The 21,619-nt window shown below is 37.6% G+C and overlaps 2 protein-coding genes and 3 long non-coding RNA genes across 6 annotated transcripts in view; 4 read left to right on the top strand and 1 right to left on the bottom strand.

The window, feature by feature from the left end:
• The first annotated feature begins 1,849 nt into the window (after positions 1-1,849).
• The window catches only part of LOC121645173 (immunoglobulin lambda-like polypeptide 1), a 51,507-nt gene continuing 31,737 nt past the window's right edge, over positions 1,850-21,619 (top strand). The window contains exons 1-3 of one of the 2 annotated variants that reach the window (XM_041993585.1): positions 1,884-2,142; positions 3,485-3,793; positions 3,925-4,156. In XM_041993585.1, the coding sequence (XP_041849519.1) occupies positions 2,016-2,142; positions 3,485-3,793; positions 3,925-4,085 (597 nt within the window). In that variant the 5' untranslated portion in view covers positions 1,884-2,015 and the 3' untranslated portion in view covers positions 4,086-4,156. Of the gene's footprint in view, positions 2,143-3,484; positions 3,794-3,924; positions 4,157-21,619 lie in introns of those variants that run through there. The other variant, XM_041993586.1, reaches the window with a different exon arrangement.
• Positions 6,005-8,939, bottom strand: LOC121645162. The gene is made up of 3 exons (XM_041993568.1): positions 8,694-8,939; positions 6,667-6,966; positions 6,005-6,543 (listed from the first exon to the last, which is right to left on the bottom strand). The coding sequence occupies exons 1-3, from the start codon at positions 8,818-8,820 to the stop codon at positions 6,242-6,244; spliced, it is 729 nt and encodes a 242-aa protein (XP_041849502.1). The 5' UTR covers positions 8,821-8,939; the 3' UTR covers positions 6,005-6,241.
• LOC121645213 lies at positions 15,059-15,683 on the top strand. Its single transcript, XR_006011384.1, has 3 exons — positions 15,059-15,246; positions 15,332-15,454; positions 15,573-15,683. It is a non-coding gene; the product is annotated as an uncharacterized LOC121645213 (long non-coding RNA).
• Positions 17,053-17,408, top strand: LOC121645219. Its single transcript, XR_006011389.1, has 3 exons — positions 17,053-17,063; positions 17,160-17,264; positions 17,364-17,408. It is a non-coding gene; the product is annotated as an uncharacterized LOC121645219 (long non-coding RNA).
• On the top strand, positions 17,439-18,548 carry LOC121645199. The gene is made up of 3 exons (XR_006011369.1): positions 17,439-17,469; positions 17,641-17,802; positions 17,936-18,548. It is a non-coding gene; the product is annotated as an uncharacterized LOC121645199 (long non-coding RNA).

Below are 21,619 nucleotides of genomic sequence, written 5' to 3' on the forward strand. Positions count from 1 at the left end.
GCTCCCTATTACGGAGTACGCAAGTTGGATCTGGCCATTAATTTATAAAAACAAGACAGTGTAGAAAAAAATAATCTCTTTATTAAACAATGTATAATACACAACAAATAAAACACCTAAAGAGAGCACTAAAGAGAGCACTAAAGAGAGCACAGTAGAGAGCACTAAAGAGAGCACTAAAGAGAGCACAGTAGAGAGCACTAAAGAGAGCACTAAAGAGATGATAGTAGGGAGCAGAGGCAATCTCCTTCCCGAGCAACGTAGCTCTACTCCAACGCCACTTCAGAAATACCAGCAGCTTCGTCTTCGCCAGCAAGCTTGGAGAAAATCCACGGCCCAACCAATAAAACCAGACGACCTGGCTCCAACAAACCACGGCAACCAGCTCGTGGCGACACGCAGCACCACCAACACGCCCAAAGGTGGAGAGAGGAAGACATTCTAGCTATCAGACCTGTTTATACTCTCCCTGATGAGCCTAACACCTACTCATACATGTGCAATCCATTCGTTTTTAGTCTTTAGTGCTTTTATAGCTGCTATTTATAATGTGTTCTTTATTTATACCTTTACAAAAATAAAAAACAACTTATCAAACATGTTTGATATTGTCGCAGACCCAAGACTAGGAAAAGACCGACATGAAATATCGCAGATTATCAGCTTAAACCTAACAATCGAGATGACGGGAGCGTGCTGTGACTCCGGTAAGACTCCTAGATTTACTGTGGACTTTCAGGTTTTAGTCTGCGACTATGAAAGGGGTTTGGTGTAAGCCCAGCTTTACTGATTAATTGTGTGATCATCTTGCAGCATTCTCTAAATGTAAGGCTGGAAAACTGAATCTTCATAAAAAAGGAGGATAAAGTGGGTTTTTTTTTTTTAAAAAATGGTGGTTACAAATTCAGCAAGAAGTAAAGAAAACAGCTTAAAACACTAAAAATGTTTCAGGCAACCAAAAGTTTGTCATGATCCAAATAGGAGGTAGAACCCAGAATCCCAGAGTTCATGCAGGTGAACTTATTTTCAGGGTGTTATAAGAAACAAACCAAAAGCAAAGCAACAGAAGGATTTTTAGGAACTAATTGGAAAGACAAACCAGATTCAGGGGAACACAGGACTGACTGTAAAAGATAAAAGACAGACTGACTGGAAAACTACAGAGAATCCAGTGATGGTGATGAGCGACACACTGGACCACAGAAAGAACAATGAACTGGAAAGAACAATAGAAACCAAGGAGTAAATATACACTGAAGGAGCAATAATCAGTCAAGGAGCAGGTGCAGTGATCATTAAATGAAGACCTGGTGTGTAGAGAACAGGAAGGAAAGAGAACAGAAACACAAGAGGATGAACTCTACTAAAGAAGACAGGAAATTAGCAGTAGCTAGGCTAATAATATAAAGGTGACACAAATAATAGAAACTGTTGCAGTTTTCACATTGTTTAGAAGCATAAGTGGAGACGTTTATTCACAAATATCCCACTGGTCACACCATTTATCATTAATCATTTACACACTGTTAAAATACTCACCAAGTGTTCTCAGAGAACAACGTCAGCACCGTTAGCTGTTAGCTGTTAGCTGTTAGCAGTTAGCAGTTAGCTGTTAGCTGTTAGCTGTTCTTTAGTTGTAATACAGATTTGGAAACCAGTATTTCCTGGATTGCTAATGGTCAGATTGACATTAGTTTTGCAGGTATTTAATCAAAAAGCAAAGTATCCGATCAAACCCATGCTGACCTGATGGTGGCGCTAGATAAAAAGTCAGAATCACAAAGTCCCTTCATGAAGTTAATCCTCTGGGGACCAAGAATGTCTGTAAAAGGTTTCATGTCAATCCATCCCTCCATCCTTTAGTCCAGATCCAGTCCATCTGGACTAAAGTAGTGGACTGACCAACAGACTGACGTTAACATCAGAGCCATGCTGCTAGTGTGGCTAAAAGAGAAGAGAAGAAGAGACAGTCATGTTGATATGAACATTAGAGAAACACATCATGGAGCTGAAATATGATCCTGCTTCATCATTTGAACTCCTTCACCTCAGCTGACACGTTCACCAGCAGACAGGTTTTTGTACCAGTCTTTCTCACTGTGATCCTCATCTTTGGTTCTGGGACTAAACTGTATGTAACAGGTAAGAACAAACATTTCTTTTCCTTCACTTGTTTTCTTGTAGAAGTTAAAATGTGTTTAAAGTCAGTTTCTGCTGCTTCAGGCTTTACATGTTAGTTTTTTCATCATTAGTAGAGAATTCATCATGCAGCCATTGTTACAGAAGAAAAGCTCAATAATTCCTGAAAACATGTTCAAATCTCACTGAACAACTAAACTTATTCTTTATTTCTGCAAATATTAGTCATGATACAAACATTTACTTTTTCATCTTCTCAGTAATTCTCTGACATCTGCTGGTTTTTGGGGAAAATGAGAGTTTTGTAACTTTAAAAAAGTATTTACATTTTTTTGGAGAGGACAAAACTAAATTAAATGTCACTTGAAATTGTGTTTTTAAGAAATTAAAAGGTCAAAAGTTTAACATGTCAAAAAAGTTTTAAAAAAGAAAATGAAGAAACATGAAATCAGAATAAAAATTTGTTCTGATAAACAAACTGAAAATAGAAAATTAAATAATTAAAAAACAGACAGTTTTAACTGGTGAACTAAAGTATTATATATATATGTATGTATGCATGTATGTATGTGTACATATGTATATATATGTGAATATATATATATGTATATGTATATATATATATATATATATATATATATATATATATATATATATGTGTATTAAAAATTAATTTTAATTTAAAATTAGTGAAAGGATCTGTTTACATTGACTGGACTAATTGCTGGTAAATATTAAATGTGTTCATTATTTTATTAAATGAAATGAAAGAAATTTCCTCGGCAGAAACACATTTATTACATGTTTCATTAAACATTTTCATGTGTAGTGTAAAAGCTGTAAAATATAAATATATTATATAGATACATAGATTGTAATTAGTACTTTCCATCAGTGATAAACAGGACATTATTTACATTTAAATAAATATTTTCATAGAACAGATAAAAATCAATAGGTATATTTTTTTCAATTAAAAAGCACCAATGTGGTTTTTATAATTATAAGTTGCAGGAAAATAACAAACATACCACTATAAACAGTATTTATTATTATTTTCATTTAGAAATTACCAATAAAAAAATAAACATGTTTTAAAATAACTTTATTGACTTTCTAAAGAAGATTTCCACGTGGTCCACCTGCTGCCATGAGGTGATGAGTGTGTGTGATATGAAGCTGAATCCAGTGTATGTAGTGAAAGTGAACTTTGTGCTGTATTGATGAGGAGTTTATTGATCAGAGTCCATGTTTCCAGGATCAGACTGAATGCAGTGCAGTGCTGGAAGCTGCTGCTGACTGTGTGAATGTGTGTGTGCTGCTTGTTGCTGCTGTCAAACTTCAGATGAGCAGGTAGTGAAGCCCGTGGTGAGCGTGTACCCAGCAGCATCCAGAGTCCACCAGGAGGGGAAGAGCTCCCTGCTGTGTCTGGCCTCAGCCATGTTTCCTCCTCTGGTCCAGTTCTCCTGGAAAAGACAGAAGGAGGACGGCTCTCTGGAGGAGCTGCTCCCTGCTGAGGGAGATCAGCTGGAGATCAGAGAGTCAGGACGCTCCGCTGCCATCAGGGTGGTCGATCGTGATGCTTTCTACACACAGAAATACATCTGCTACGTCAAGCATGAGGGGGGAACAGTGGAGGCCCAAACACAACAAGGTAATGAAGGCTTGGAGACTGTGTTCAGCAGAGATTCAGCTTCATGTGGAGACGCTGTCAAAGAGAGCAGAGGAGCAGAGGACTGACATTTCTCACTGTAACTCCAACATTTGACTCCTTTTCTGTTTCAGATGTTTGTCCCTGGCTTCAGACGCTCTTAAACCAAGTGAAGCTGCTCTTGCTGCTGTCCACAGTGCTGATGGTGAAGAGTCTGGTGTACTGCTGTGGACTCTCTCTGCTGATGATCCTCAGAAACAAGGGACCGTCCACCAACTGCACACATGCTGACTGACTGTTTTCTGCTGGACTTTTCTCTCCATCAAATCTCATCAATTCATCTCATTCATCACTTTGATCAGGATTCACAAATGTTAGTTATGACATGTTGTAGTTGCTTCAAAATGTCTCTTTTTATGCAGATTTTACAGAGTCATCCTCTGAATTTACATCGATTTATTAATGTTTATATTTGCTGTCATCAACTGTTAATTCTGAAGTAAACTATATTTCATGTTTTTAAGTTTTCCTTCCACATTTTATGTTATAAAAAGTTTTATTTTTATTATTATAAAAAGTATTGAATTTGTATTTTTTAAAAACAAATTAAATGTTTTCCATATTAAATCACAACATGATTTTAATGGTTTCTTTTATATCTGTTTTCTGTCTTTTACATTTTGATCATTTCAGATTTTCTTGCAGTTTCCACTTTTTTATATTACACGGTTTTTCTGTAATAAACAAATTTTTGAGAACATAATAAAATGTTTTTTTTATAATAAATCAAAATATGACTCTTTTCTTCAAGTTACAATATATGTCTTTGCTAAGTGGAATTTATTTATAATAATATTGATAATAACAAGCTAAAAATAATTTTTAAAGCAATAAAGTTTCCAAGGTAGTACGTAATGAAGAAATAATCCGTATCAGCTGTTCTGATGCTGACTGAGAGTTTGTTCCACGTTCTTGGAGCTAAAACAGTAGAATCATGGTTCCCTTTGTTCTAAGTGTGAACTGTGGAACTTTAAACAACAGCTGAGTCTCTGATCTGAGGGGTCGAGGTGCAGAATGAAGAGTTCTGACATGGAAAGTTGATCCAGACCATGAAGGATTTAAAAGTGATCAACAGAAGCTTGAATGAAGTTGTGGAGAGCAGGTTCACAGAGGCTGAACCAATTTGAAGAGAAATCAATAAAAACTCAGCTGTGATTGAGACCAACAGACTCCTCTGACGGCTCTGCAGGAGGTTTTCAATCAACTATCAGCCGGTGAGAAAATGAGACCTGAGCTGAACCAACATGGACGTCTTGTCCTGCTTTTGTTTTCAGACCAACCAAACAACATGACTTGTTTGTGTCTGTGGTTTGTGAGTCTGTCTCAGTGTGGTTTGTGTTGCTCTGATGAATGATAACAGAAGTACAGTCGGCTGAAAGAGCAGAAATGTCTGAGAAGATGAGCTTTAAATGATTTATTATTAATGTTCAGCAACAAATGTTCAGCAGGAGGTTTCTCATCTCTCCTTTTCTTCCATCAAAGTTCATTTCTCAGCTCTGAGTTCAGGATTTGAGCTGTTTCTCTCACAGATGAAGAACACAGATGTTTCCTGGAACGACTCTTTAAACACAGTCGATGGTTGTAACTGTCATTGTGTTATTAAGGTGAAAAGCCACAGCTAACGGTGTGGAGGCTGCAGAGCAGAAAGCCACACGGCTGCAGGAAAGGAAGTTTGATTGGCTGTCAGCAGTTTTTTCTCTTCTAATAACCACTGAGAACAGATTCATATCTGCTGCTGAACACACTCATCTCCTCCCCTCCCTCTCTGCTGTCTGTCTTTTTTCTCTACCTACAGTCCTGACTGGTCAAACCTCTGGATGTTTATTTGTAGCTTCAAACAACATCTCTGCTCTGCTGTTTGTTCATGTGTGGAAACAACAGTGTCATCAGCGTAGAGTTTTACATCCTCACTGTAACATGTTTCCTACATTAACTAAATGATCAGGGGACACACACCCCATCACATGCTGGTTTCCATAGAAACACTTCATCTTAATACTGAATCAAAATGGCTTCCTTCTTCTTCCTGCTTATATATTTGTATGATGTGAAACTTGTTGAGGTTGGAAGAGAAAGAAACTTAAAACCACAGTCTAATGGTTGTCAACATACCAAACCTGTAAACAAGCAGAGAAACAAACACCAACAACCCTATTTTACACTTTATTGAGATTATCTGAGTGAGTAAATGTGGAGAACCTACCACACTGTGCAGATACAGGAGATTACAAAGAAAAACAAGATAAATGCTGAAATATCTACAAGGCAGCTAATAATTCAGCTTCATTTAGTTTCTAACATGTCATAACTAACATTTGTGAATCCTGATCAAAGTGATGAATGAGATGAATTGATGAGATTTGATGGAGAGAAAAGTCCAGCAGAAAACAGTCAGTCAGCATGTGTGCAGTTGGTGGACGGTCCCTTGTTTCTGAGGATCATCAGCAGAGAGAGTCCACAGCAGTACACCAGACTCTTCACTATCAGCACTGTGGACAGCAGCAAGAGCAGCTTCACCCTCAACTCAGACTGGAAGGACACTGACAGCTTCACAGGGTGGAGAACAGGAACAGAGGTTGCAGCTGGATCAGATGGTGGAAATATTTCTTCTTGCAGAAGTGGAGGAGTTGTTGCATGAACTGGTGGAGGAGAAGCAGGTGGAGGAGGAGGTGGTGGAGGAGAAGCAGGAACCTCTGGAAGAGAAAAATGTTGGAGTTACAGTGAGAAATGTCAGTCCTCTGCTCCTCTGCTCTCTTTGACAGCGTCTCCACATGAAGCTGAATCTCTGCTGAACACAGTCTCCAAGCCTTCATTACCTTGTTGTGTTTGGGCCTCCACTGTTCCTCCCTCATGCTTGACGTAGCAGATGTATTTATATCTGCTGAGAGCATCACCATCAACCACTCTGATGACGGCGGATTTTCTGGACCCTCTGAACTGTCCCTCAGCAGGGAGCAGGTCCTCCAGAGAGCCGTCCTCCTTCTGTCTTTTCCAGGAGAACTGGACCAGAGGAGGAAACATGGCTGAGGCCAGACACAGCAGGGAGCTCTTCCCCTCCTGGTGGACGTTGGATTCAATGGGGCAGACGTTCACCACGGGCTTCACCACCTGCTCCTCTGAAGTTTGACAGCACAAAGTTCACTACATACACTGGATTCAGCTTCATATCACACACACTCATCACCTCATGGCAGCAGGTGGACCACGTGGAAATCTTCTTTAGAAAGTCAATAAAATGATTTAATAACATGTTTATGATTTTATTGATGATATTTAAATGAACCCTTTCATGGATGAATTTTTAAATAACAATGCTTCATGTTTTTCACTTAGAATATTTTTCAGATGTAAACAGTAATACTTTATTTCTTCGTCATATTTTACTTTTTATTTATTTTATTCACTTTATCTGTTTTATAAAATATTTAGATCATAATATTTATCTTATAATACATTTTCTTTTCCTGTTTATCACTGAAGCAAACTTGTTAATTACAATGTATGAATATACAAATATACCGTCCTCACCCATGAATAAACTAGAAAATAGATTTTAAATAGACGTCCACTGTAGTGGATACTAAACATGAAATAGTTAGAATATGATTGAAAACTATTTATAGTTTAATATTTAATATTTTCAATAACTTTCAAATTGCATTAATTTAATGAGACAATACAATAACATTCATACAGCAGGTTTAACCAGCAAGTTGTCTAATGTGTTAGAAGATAAAGAAATTTTATTTAAATTAATTAATTACCTTCACTAATAAAACACAAACACGTAAATTATAAATATTTATATGAATAATTATAAATAAAATTTCAAGTGTAACATTTCTGTATGTTTTTATGTTTATTACTAAAAGTTTTATTTTTCTGCTTCATTGTGTTTATTCTTATGTCCAACATGGAATTAAAGCTCATGTAACATTAAAATGTTACTTCTATTCTACATAGAAAGTTTCATGAAAATTTGCACGTAAATTTATGAAAATGTATTTTTTTATTCCACTTTAATGTTCTTTTTAGTTTCTCTTTAAAACAGTTTTGTTCAGATGTTAAACATTTGAGCTTTTTCATTTCTTAAAACACATTTTTCAAATGAAAATTAATTTAGTTTTTTTCTTTGAAAATTTAAACTATTTTTAAAGTAAAAAAAAATCTATTTCCCCCAAAACCAGCAGATGTCAAAGAATTACTGAGAAGATGAAAAAATATGTTTTTATATGTTATGTATAAAAAAATGTTTGTATCGTGACTAACATATAAAGTAGTAATTACAATCTATGTATCTATGTAATAGCAGAATTGAGTTTTTTTCTGCTTCAGTGTATTTATTCTTATGTCCAACATGGAATTAAAGCTCATGTAACATTAAACTGTTACTTACACTTGATCAAAACTTAAGAATTTTATTCCACTTTCATGTTTGTTATAGTTTCTTTTTAAAATACAATTTGTTCACATGTTAATTTTTGAAGTGACATTTAATTTAATTTTGTCCTCTACAGAAAATTCAAACTATTTTAATTTAACAAAAATTTCTTTTCCCCCCAAAACCAGCAGATATCAGAGAATTACTGAGAAGATGAAAAAGTAAATGTTTGTATCATGACTAATATTTGCAGAAATAAAGAATAAGTTTAGTTGTTCAGTGAGATTTGAACATGTTTTCAGGAATTATTGAGCTTTTCTTCTGTAACAATGGCTGCATGATGAATTCTCTACTAATGATGAAAAAACTAACATGTAAAGCCTGAAGCAGCAGAAACTGACTTTAAACACATTTTAACTTCTACAAGAAAACAAGTGAAGGAAAAGAAATGTTTGTTCTTACCTGTTACATACAGTTTAGTCCCAGAACCAAAGATGAGGATCACAGTGAGAAAGACTGGTACAAAAACCTGTCTGCTGGTGAACGTGTCAGCTGAGGTGAAGGAGTTCAAATGATGAAGCAGGATCATATTTCAGCTCCATGATGTGTTTCTCTAATGTTCATATCAACATGACTGTCTCTTCTTCTCTTCTCTTTTAGCCACACTAGCAGCATGGCTCTGATGTTAATGTCAGTCTGTTGGTCAGTCCACTACTTTAGTCCAGATGGACTGGATCTGGACTAAAGGATGGGGGGATGGATTGACATGAAACCTTTAACAGACATTCTTGGTCCCCATAGGATTAACTTCATGAAGGGACTTGGTTGATTCTGACTTTTTATCTAGCGCCACCATCAGGTGGACATTTATGGTTCAGACTGAAATACCTCTGTTAGGGTTTGCGGGAAGACAGGCAGGAACCAGGAAGGAGCAGACAGCAGATTCTGTAAAGCGTTAACAGGTTTATTTTAGTGAGTCCAGAGTCCTTGGAAAGCAACTGAGGCAGGGGTGGTGGCAGGGCAGCAGGCCAGAACGACAGCTTGTGGTGGGTCCTTCACACTGGAAAGTGGCACTCTTCTGTAAAGTTAGGTACACAGGACAAAAAACGTTATGAGTAAGACTGTACATAAAAACTCAAACGAATCTCTTAATGGTCGGTGTTGTACCATTAGTGTATGGCAATCTGGCGACGAGTGGACTGCAAACTGGCTCTTATGTAGGCTGGCAAAGCCAAACAACAGCAGGAAAGTGGCATCTCCCATTACCACCAGGTGAGGAGAATCTCCAGTTAGCACCACCACCGTGCCCAGTAGGATCTCTGAAGTAGCAAAAACAGAACATGACAAAATAACAGTAAAATACAATCCTGACAATCTCAACAACTATTGGATGGATTGTCTGGTTCAGATGTTCATGTCCCCTCAGGATGACCTGATGACTTTCTTCTTTTGTTTGTAGTGTTGGTGTATGGGACGGTGAGGAAGCTGCCTAGGCCGTTGAAATGCCCTTTCTGACCTGCCGGTCGGATACTAATTCCTTTAGATTATTATAAATAAACTTTTGTATTTCAGTATTTTCAACTGGTTTGTGGTGGGTGCTCTTTTGCCTCTGAAACCGGACCAGACCGGACAAACAAAGGTGGTGGCAGCTTAAAACGTTTAATAACGGACAGGGTAGTTATGTGTCACTAAAAGCAGCTTTGTCAAGGTGTTTAGATCCCGCTTTAGTGATGACTGGAACAGGGTTACTTTTTCTAAAAGGAGGCGATGAACCAATGAGACTGCCCAGGAGTTTGGAAATGCTTTGTGTAGGTCGGTGGCTAAAGCATACCCTTCTGTAGATGACCATACCTGGGACTTATTGGCTAGAGACCATTTTATCACCCATTTTACCACCGGAGATTTCTGTATTAACCTTCATGCAGCAAAACCTAAAACTTTAGAATCTGCAATTCAGCTGGCTGCCGAGATGAAGCTCCTTAGAGTTACGCTGAGTCAGGCGGAGTAGATTCTTATGTGTTAGTGGATAGTGGTGTGGACCGTTCAATCATTCCAAAAGAGTTATGGATGGCAATCACTAAGGACACAGGAAAATTGACTGACAGAGTTTTTTATTGTGGATGTCCCCTCCAATGATATTTTGTTTCAATTTCTTGTCCAAGTATGGGGCTGTGGTTGATTACAAGGAAAGGGTTGTTCGGTTGATGGGCAAAACCATACCTCTCCTGTTCCATGAAGATCTGGGGAAACCTCAGACTGTGGTTATAAAATCTGACACCACAGTCCCAGCGTGGAGTGAGGTTATTCTTCTGGGCATTGTCACAAGTCCTTTTGGTGAGTGTGTGGAGGGTCTGCTTGAGCCTTCAGCTTCACTGTCTGATCCCTGAGATGTTGTGGTGGCCCGAGTTGTATGCCGACTAGAGCAGGGGGTTGTTCCAATTCGGGTTATTAACGTTACGAATGAGGAATTGACGTTGAGAGAGGATATGAAAGTCGGCACACTGTACTCGGATGTAGAGGTGTGGGATGGGTTAGACCAGGCTGAGGGGACCAGGGGTCAGGAGTCCTCTTAGTCTCTAGATGACTTGTTTAAGCAGTTGGGACTGAATCAGAAGGGACTGGAAAATTTTGAACGTCAAGCTGTCCAGAATCTGTTAAATAAGCATCTTTCTATTTTTAGCACTGGTGATACAGATTTAGGAAGGACCCCGCTTGTAAGACATACAACTGACACGGGGGACGCTAAGTCCATTAAACAGAACCCACACCGTGTCCCTCTTCATTTACAGGAAGAGTGTGCAGAGCACATGAGGCAGATGCAGGCGGGTGGTGTTATTCAGCCTTCCTGTAGCCCATGGGTTGCTCCGGTGGTTCTTCAGAGGATAAAGGATGGAGGCCTGCGGTTCTGTGTTGATTACCGTAGGCTGAAGAACCTCACTTGTAAGGATGCTTATCCCCTCCCCAGAACTGATGATGCTTTAGACAGTTTACATAAAGCTTGCTGGTTTTCTAATGTCATCGCGCCTTCTCGTTTTCTCCTTCCGTAGATCAATTTAGGATGATTTCGGTGCAAGGTTTGGGCATTTCTAATTTATTTTGGGAATAGCTTTACTAAGTCTTTCAAATTTCAATATCCTGTAAAGCAAGAAAGTACATTTAATATCCCGTTTGTCTTGCTAGGTATTTTGCAGTTACGCGTCTTGAAAAAAGAATAGGCTACTTTGGTAAGTGTGGGCTATGCTAACATAGATTTTTCAAATCTGTGTTCATGAACAGCTATTACCAGACCGAAATAATATAGGCTTGTGTCAGATCGTGTTAAATAATAACACTTTCACTGTGTCACTGTTAGGGTTAGGTTGTGTATGTCTGGTTTAAATTACTTACAACTATATCTTAATAATTTTAACTTTAATGTATCAGACAGTTCGTATTTGACATGATATCTTTGGGAACAGTAACTGGATTATTCAAGATGTCTTGATTTGCTAATAATGAACAAGATAGATATATCATAGTAGAGTCTAGAAATGTACTGTGAAAAAGCAGAAAACTTGTGGAAGGATTTTTATGTAAATTGTATTGATTGTTCCAACTACAGCAATAGAATGTCAACTCAACAGTTGGAGCAATTATCTGCTTGGGGAGGTCATCTTATGTTTTTGTTTTTAGGCATTATGGCTTCAGCTTCAGAAACATCACAGCTTGCTGAGATTCTCAGAGAAGCACACTCTCTAGCAGGAGAACTTAAGACAACAGTGGTAATGTGATGTTTACTAAACTTTCCTTTTTTTAGTAAGAATCGTGAACACTTATGTGTAACTGTTATGGATATCACATGCTAACTTTATTTACAAAAATAACATGGTGCTGAACACTAAAATAGTGGATTGAATGATGTATTGTTGGCAAGTTCGATCTGGTCTCTGTGCTGCCTCTCCCAAAAAATGAAGATGAAAACTGTTTAGTCCATGTGCAACTGCGAATTGAATATATTTAACCAAAGCTGTTCTGTAGTGGTCAGTGTGTTTACCAGTATTGTTTGGATTCTGTTGCCATTCTTAGGGAAAAAAGAAAAAAAGGAGGATATCCAAACATAATCGATGTCGTTGGAGACAACGAGGTGATGATGGCAATATCATTCCCCAAACTATCAAGTCAAATTCATCAAACTGACACGGTTAGTTTCTTATGTCTGAATTTCAATAATGTGCAACATCTTTGTTGTTGACACATGACTAGTGAGGGCTCGGTCCCCTTATGGATAAGGAGGAATCTAATGTGGATTTTAAAAATGAAAGATAAAGAGAGTTCACTGCAGTTTGCAGACAGGATTGAAAATGTGTGTGGGCCACACATTGATGAATCAGCAATACACTGCTGTTGACACTGTCCTGTACTGTTGACACACTTACATTACATCATTTAGCAGACGCTTTTATCCAAAGCGACTTATAGTGGTTCGGCAGCAGCGTTAAGGATCTGACCTAGGGATCCAACTGGCAGGTATTTATTCATCCCCTGTGGGATTCAAACCCTGGTCTCCCACATGGGAGACTGATGCTCTACAAAATGAGCTAACCAGCCACTTAACATTGAACTTTGTTTTTACAGTGAGACAATCCAGATCAGTCATATCCAGTAATCCAGAGGAGCCTTCAGTAGGAATGCCTGATGAGCAAGAAGAAAGACTAGGTAAGTAAAAGACATTTTTTCCAACCTGTTTCTAATGGAGTGTCATAACCTTAAGCACTATCTGGCCATAATATGTGTGTTAAAATAAAAAGATAGTTTTTATTTATTTATTCATTCATTCATTCATAGTAATGGATGCACATCACAAATGATATTAGTGTTAGAAGAATAAAGGCTAAGCTACCTAGCATGATTTACTCTTTTGTGGCGTGTAGAATCGTATAATCTTGAAGAAAAATAGGACAAAATAAAAAGTTAACAAACTGTCTTATTTTAAGATTATGGCTATTGAGTTACTTGTTAGCATAGATTATTAAATGCTTTCTGATAGAATGACTGTTACAGTGTGTGCATTAGGGATCAAATGTGTGTATGTGTAGGAAACACACTTTTCTTCTCTCTTCACTAGTTTTAATCCAAACACATTAGTGCATATTTAGCTTTAGTAGTCAGAATTATCATTTTTGAATTATTGCCATTTTTATTGAAAAACATTTTTGCCACAATCTACTAATCCATGATATTTCTCCTTAGAATCTGATATATAAATTTAAATTTCTTAGTGGCGCTACAGCAGCTAAATTGGAAGCTTTGCACATATTTTGACTTAAGAGAATACTGTCACCTCCTGTCATTTTCATATTTCATTGGCCTAGATCGTGATTTTGATATAGTTTTGGATGATAACTCAGGCCTGATTTTGCTTAATCAATGCATTTTATTCTTTCTGAGACAGACTCTGTCCTTAAAGAGCTGGAGAGCCTGCTCAGTGACCCAAGTGTTGCTGATTCCACCCCTGACATAAGCTCTCAAACAGCCGCCAGTGACTGGAAACTGAGGAACACTGCCTCATCTGAGAGGTGGAAGGAAGCCAGACCTCAGCTTTTAGACAAGATGCTGAGACAAAACTGCATAAAACCACGGCTCTGTCAAAGATGCCAGAAGACAGAATCCATAATTAGATGTGCTGAATGTATGCCTATGCAATACTACTGTAGTGATTGTGATGTAATTTACCACGAGTCCAAAGCACCACACAATCGGACCTCTAGGACCGATGGCTTCCACATGCCTCTTCCCTCAACAGTTGTGGTGATGAGCGATGCAGAGGACGATTATTCACATCAAACATGCGGTAGTACATATATACTTTGTGTCTTTCTGTGCCAGGAAAACTTTTGTATACACTTCCACATGTTATGGTTTTCTTTGTTTTATTTTTTTCTCTTTTGTAGAATAACATACAAATAGAATCATGTAAGCGGGAAAAATGTGAGAGTAAAAATTCTTCATTTCTTCAACATAAACACCTTTGCCTGAAATGCCAGTTTGTAGCAGTTACCGTCCTTCAGGACTGTTGGAAAACCAACTTTGTGACAACTTCAGGAAACTGCTGTAGATTATTATAGATAACAAACATGTTCACAAAGAAAACTGGTTGACAGTCAAAAATATATTTTTCTATCTCGAATTTCTATGGGTTATTCAGTAACTGTAGTATGTAAAGCTGAGGAGTACACAATGTTGAAAAATATGAAATTGTGTGCCTGCATATGTGTGTTCTTTCTTGTTAAAGAGAAAAATGTTTTGGTATTCAATGAATCCCTTTTCTTTTGCAGTTAGAATATTACCAATGGAATTACCACAGCAAACCTGTAGTTGTCCTGCAGAGAGGACGACTGTAACCCCTGGTCGGTCTGTGGTGTTTGTCAACATGAAAGGTAACTGCATGCATGCACCTTATACCTCACTGTCTGGACAACTTGTGTCTGTGGATTTTGTCATCAATAAGAAAAGATGTTTTCATCAGGGCGGTATGATCTGTCCCTTCCAGAGCTGCACTGTGGAGGCTGCTCTGCAAGCTGGACACCAGCATTGCATGATGTTCAGATAAATGGTTACTGGCCTGCTTCTATTCATTTCTGCACACTATTTGATGTGGCAGTTTTTCGTGGCTTCAAGGAAATGAAGTTGGCAGCACCAAGTAATTCTGGCCTGACTTATATGAGAATGCTAGAAGCTCAAACAAGAGAAAGTGGCGGGTGTGTTGCCCTAAATATACACGTTCAATCACTTTCAATTCTGCATTTAAGTATTACTGTCTTGAAATATAAGTAATGGTTTAACAAATCTTTCAACAGACTGGTAAAGTGTGCTCTGACACTTTCTACAAGAGCTTCATGGAGTGGGTGATTGTCTCTGACATGGTGGACAGGTTGTGTTTGGAGGAGCCATTTACCTGTCCAGCCTGTACTCCACAAACGTTAGCTGTGTCTGTGGATGGAAACCGGAAGCTTTACCGCTTCAGAAAGGATGCACAGTAAGTTTATATTTGTGTTTCTGTTTGTTTATGTCAGTTTGCATTCTCACGAAAAATTCTATTTCAAATGTTAATGGTTGTCCAGCCAACAATTTGGGCGTTCATGTTCTCTAGCTCTGATGGAAAGGGTTACTTTGAAGGTGTGCTTCTCTGTCCAGATGATGAGGTAGCAGCGTTTGTGGAAGACATACAAAAGAGGGCAAAGCATGTAAGGGTTTTAATTGTTTGCTTGCATACTAACGCATAATTGTGAATTAAATCTAAAAAATGATCACTGGTGAATCCAGCATTTGTAATTTTGATGTGTTCACTTTACTCTGTTGTAGGTACCAGGAAAAGGGGTCTGTGGCAAATCTCTACTGAAAGCAGCCAAAGAGACCTCAAACCAGAGAAATAGCTCCAACCTTGATGAGCAGGTAAATGTTTTAAAGTTTCTGTTATTGTCACATTATGTGTCTGTTCATCTCATCAGAAGTATTTGATATGAAAATTATCCATTTTAATCTGTATTATACTAAGAGATATAGTTTTAGTAGTTTCTTTATGATTGTGTTGTCAAACTTAAGGTGTCCAGTAATATTTTTTTATTAAGACATGCTGAATTGTGTTAAATTAAGGATTCCATTTTTCCTTAGGGTCTAGAGGTAGCTGTTTGCCGTCATGGCATTATTCTCCGTGCCTTGAATATGTACAGGTAAGCTCCGAGTATTTCCACCACAGATCCATGTATTTCAAGTTATCTCAATGCGTTACAGTTCCCTGCACATTAGTCAGCTGTACTCTGTTAAATATACATTTTCCTAATACTTTCTTACAATCATGGAACTAAAAAGTGTCACTGTTACTATACATAACCTCACTGATACAGTGCCATTATTCCATTTCAAGGACTTGCAGGCTTACAAAGTCACCAATTAAATGACAGTTGACCACTTACTGTTGTGTTGTTGGTATACTCTAATGTTGTAATGCAACCCTACAGGGGTGAAATCTTCGCCTACCCAATGTTTCTTCAAAAGGAGGTGGCAGCCATGAATTCAGTCTTCTTTTGTATGGATGTTGTCTGTAAATACTGGCCATATATCACAAGAATATCTGAAATCTGCCCAGAGTACAATCAACTCACCACAATGAAGCCTTGCTGTCTGTGATCCACGACAAAGCGCATGGAATAAAGTGTGAGGTAATTTCTCTAAAGGTTCCATTGCTCCATTTCAAATCCACTATACTGGATTATAGAACCACAACAGTATTGGAAGCTTCAGTGAACTAAGGCACCACACTATTTATTTCTAAATGACAGATAAAGTGGGGAGGAAGCCGTCAAGATGGAGCTGGTTCCACCTTAGGAGAAGAAGTGGAAATGGTCAACTCCTTCCTCTCCCGGACTGCCATAAATACCAAGTTCATGAGTAAAGGAGGTCAGTTTTCAGCTTCTAAGTTTTATGTCCAGAATATTCAAATGGAGTTGCTGAGTGTAAACGGTTACAAACAGTTTTCTTTTCCAGCCCGCACAGACATGCTTACTGTCCAGGTCATGGCCTGGAATAGAAGAAAGGTGGAGAATATGTGTGACACCTTATGCAAACGACTTCTTAAGGTAACTGTCATCTTAATTGTCTTTTTGTTAAAGGTGCCACACAGTAATGTGAATGAGATCTGAACATATTTTAAATCCAACAGACACAGCAGAATCTTCAGAGGGAGAGGCAAAGCCTTGAGACCCTCAAGAGTGAGATGTCTGCCAATGAAGGGGCCGTACATCAGTGGGTCAGAGATGTCCAGGAGTGGGCTGAACACGGTGAGTGTTTTGAATGGTACATGTTTTTACTTTGAATCATCAGTGGCTGGCTTGAAACTTATATTTCTATATAAAATGTTTAAAAATTTTAAAAGTGCTTTGTGCTGTACAGAACTCCCTGTGGACCGAGATGATTCTTTGATCGCACTGAGAAGAAGAATCGAGGAGACTTCTCTAGGCTACAGACAGCGCAGAGCACGTCTCTATAGCCAAACAGGTACAACATTCGGCATTTGAATTTTTGTTTGTTTGCTTTTTTCCTATTTATTTCATGTGATTATGTGTGTTCACTCACTTTATTTGCGATGTGTCCCAGACAGCAACACTGGACGTTCTGTAATCCGCAGCCGAATGTGGCGGGAAAAGCAGCAATTAGAGAACTACATATATATATATATTTCCTTGGCAGTTACCACCCTCTGGTATGTTACATGATTTTTAACATTTGACACTGAACATTTCTAATATTGAGCACAGTACTCCAACAAAGGATTTCAAACTGCCTGCCTACTGTTCACAAGTTTATTTATAATTTAGCAAATTATCTTTTTTTTTTTTTTTTTTACCAATAATCAATGTGCATCTATTTCCAGATGGAGTGGATTTCCTGTCCAAAAAGAAGGTTTTCGACAAATTCATGCATATACGTAGACTAGAGGAGGAGGTGATGATCCTTGCTACAGAAGTAAAGCAGCACTGGGAGTTCATCAAGAAAAGGGAGCAGACCTTGGGTGCTTTATCCATCTGTGCTAAAGGTAAGTATTAGCTGTACGTATTTTGGCCAAAGATTTAAGATGTTTTTTTTGTTCTGTTTATATAATATGATTTATGATAGATCATAGAGCAGGGTTTTTTTCTCACCAAATCTTTATATTCACCACTATCCAGATAGACACACCAGCCTCTCTGAAGAAGGCCTTGAAGGTCTTCAAGGAGAGCTTAAACGAAGAAGGTTCCAGCACCAGTCTCTCCTTGTCACAGTCCGGACTAAATATTTGCAAGTGATACAGGCTGGACTTGATGGATCTGTGCAAGATGCTGATGAGGGGGATGACTTGTTTGATAAAGAAGGGACAGAAAGTGACTTTGACTGCAGCTCAGATGAAGATGATGCTAATATGAACTTGAAAGCAATTTAAGTAAATGAACAAACTGTTCCATGAATAATGTTGTGGGGTTATTCTTCTATATGTATGCATTCCAGACATTAAACAGATGTATGCTGTTCTCTCCCACCTCCTCCACTTTTACCAAAAAGTGACTGGACAATTGAGTTTAACAGCAGACTGCAAAACAACACGGTCAACAAGATAACATAGTTTTTTTTTATTTTTAGTTTGTATTTTGTATTTCTTAGTTATTATTGCCAACTTTAATTAACCAACTTTTGTGAATTATATTTTATTATGTTTATAGATTTACTGCTGTGTATAAACGTGACATGCTTTTTTGACTGTATAATATAAAGTGCTAAAGATGCCATAAAGGACATCTGCCTTTACTCTTTGTTATATGTGCATACAGGTTCCTTATGTATTGTAGAATACATTTATAACATTTCTGTCTGCTGATAATTACATTGTCAAAAACATGTTAATGAAAAAGGGCCATGCCACAACGATGTAAGCTCTAAGTGTTTGTTGAATGTTAATGAAGGAAGATGTGAAGTACGCAGTAGGAAAGGGAGAATGAAAAATGTCAAAAGAATGAGCCAAAAGGGAGACGATGATGTAAACTGATTATAAGAAGGCGCGTGGCCCTGCTCCTGAACCTCAGTAAGTTTGTTAACCTTAGTATAAACTGTCCATAGTGCATTGCATTAAATTACATTTTTTAAAATAAATTTAAAATTAAATTAATCAAATTATTTAATATTTAAATATTTATTCTACAGATCACTTTTTGTTATATTTTGTTGTGATTGTTTAATTACAATAAATTAGTTTAATTTGTCCCCAGAAGGTGACCGAAACACTTACACACACACATACGTGTAAAACCCACAGGCGGGGACTTTGATGACTTCAGTTTGGAAACTTTTTAGTGGAAATGTCTTAAAGAAACTAATAATATAACCTTTTCTAGCCAGCTATCGATGAGGCTGTATTATATATTTCATATATCCTAAGTAAAGCTGTTTTTAGAACCCTAATTTAATCGCCAGTCGGCACAGCCACAAGCTGGTAGTTGTTAGCAGAAATCCCTCTGTCGACTCGGTGCAACTACGTTTTTAGTTAAAATATGTTAAATTACCAGTCATTTTCACTGTTGTCTTTAAATGCTGCACTACAGTCGGTATGTTTGGTAGTTCAGCCATATTATAGGTGTGATATACTGGGTGGATATGCATTTTTGAAACCCTAATTTTCAACCCTAGTTTGTATACTAAAAGAACTACATCTATGGTGGTAACGTACACGATGCAGCTTTGCATAGTTGTTGAGAATTGCAGTTTCATTTTAATAGTTTTGGCTCATAAATAAAGGTAACATGTAAATGTTTATTTTAAAGTTAAGTGAATAATTTCAGGAAATTGTGAATACATTATAATAACCATACTATATAGACTTAGATTTCATGTAAATTACTAAGTGGTGAAACTTATTTCACATTGCTCTATGCTGTTGACCATGCTCATATGGGAGATAAGGTCTGTAATATTCTATATCATATTGGCCATCAGTTGCATTTTTAATTATAAATTGTGAGCCTTCAAATGTGCATTGAGGTCAAGATTTAAAAGACGAATATCTTAAAGCAAGAGCAACAAAGGATATTAATTTTGACATGATGACATGACATGAACACATCCATACGTCAATGCAGCTGGAACCTGGACTTCCTAATGGACAGAATTCAGGTGGCGCTTATGTCCAATGTGACATAATCTTGGTGAGTGTCAGTGCCCCCAAGGAGTGTGTGCTCAGACCCCTGCTTTACAGCCTGTGTGCGATTTACAGTACTGCCACACACAACATTGTTTGGAGTTCTGTCTAGCTGTATCACAACCTGGTACAGCTGTTATAATGCAGGGTAATAAGGTATAGTCAGTTTGCTACAGCACATGACCGGGACTGACATGTTGTTCATCCAGGACCTCTACCTGCAGCTCAGGTGAAAGAGAAAGGCCCAGCAGCTCCTCTCTGATCCTAGCCATTCCAGCCATAATGTGGTGAAATTTGTAAAGCACTGCTTCTTTTTTGATGTTTTTCTTTACCCTTATTTTAAATATTCTTATCTCATTCTCAATAATTTGTTGCTCCATCTTTTTTATTTATTTATTTTTCTTGACTTTATTAAGTGCAGTACTGCCGTTTTCTATGCAATGTTTGCTTATTCACATTGGGAAATTTCTGAGGGGACAATGAGCTAACAGAATTAAACTGTTTCTAACGATGAACATTGTCACCTGTAAGTAACAATGACATTTTAAAGACGAGATTGCGATGGATGCTTCGAACTTCGTAAAGGAATGCAGCCCACCGACGGCAGATGACATTACACAGTAGTGGAAAGCGCTGCTTCACTTCCAGCAACATTGTTCGTCCCGTTGCCGCCCACCGGGGAAAAGAGCAGTTTTTAAGATAACTTATTTACTGTATAGAGAATTACAGGAAAACAATTTTAAGTCTGAAACTTTGTGACACAAATATTACTTTTCCCGTTTGACTTGTATTTATAAAAGAAACTTTATTGTCAAGAATACAACAAAATTCTGTTTGGCAGCATCTAGGTCTCAGTTACAAATTTACGATATTAAAAATTAATAAATAAAAATAAAACTATATAAGCAATCAATATTAAAGTGCAATTAAAATATTAGACATAACAGAATGGTCTATATCAAAACTTGTGCAAAAAATTGTCTGGACAGCCAACGTCTATGTTCCGCCTCCTGTCAAAAACAAACCAATCAGGAAGTAGTTTCCTAATGCAAGAGACACGAGAAAACTCGCGACAGAATAAAGCTGTCTGTGGTTATGGTACAATTATACATGGAAGCAAAGTGTCTTTTAATTCAAAAGGGACATTACATTTATTCATTAACAGAGACCTACATTAATATTATGAGAAACCATTAAGCATTTTTCTTCATTATCTGTCCATGACAATTAATTCATCCGTGGTATTGATGGAGATGATGCGTGATCTTTTGAAATTCAATGGATACTGCTTTGAATGACTGTGACGTAATTCATCACAAATAGTATCACGTGATCTTCTTCTTCCAAGCATTCTTATATTTGAATGTGAAAACGTCAAACATTTATAACACTTTAAGGTATTTGCCATTATGTTTTCTAAGAGCCCCCTTTATGTGTATGCCCCTTAATATTTCCCTCAGCTTGCCTTGCCTCACACCTGGTGAGGCTGGATCACTGGACGTTGTATTTGTCAGTGAACAGTAAATAATGCCACGGTATAGTAAATTTAGCTCTTACTTCTTAGTGTCCTTCGTTCCACTGATGACAGATAGAAAATATGGCTTATGTAAATGTAGACACACATCCAAAATAAGTAATTAGATTTATGTGTTTTAACTAAAACATGGTTGGATGCCTGTAGATAGAA

The sequence above is a fragment of the Melanotaenia boesemani genome, chromosome 8, assembly GCF_017639745.1.
Source record: "Melanotaenia boesemani isolate fMelBoe1 chromosome 8, fMelBoe1.pri, whole genome shotgun sequence".
Lineage (NCBI taxonomy): Eukaryota > Metazoa > Chordata > Actinopteri > Atheriniformes > Melanotaeniidae > Melanotaenia > Melanotaenia boesemani.

Coding starts and splice junctions, on each gene's coding strand:
- LOC121645162 (XM_041993568.1), bottom strand. CDS start 8,820: ATGATCCTGCTTCATCATTTGAACTCCTTCACCTCAGCTGACACGTTC. Junction 6,967..8,693: donor GACTAAACTGTATGTAACAG/GTAAGAACAAAC, acceptor GTCAAACTTCAG/AGGAGCAGGTGGTGAAGCCC. Junction 6,544..6,666: donor GGAGGCCCAAACACAACAAG/GTAATGAAGGCT, acceptor TTTCTCTTCCAG/AGGTTCCTGCTTCTCCTCCA.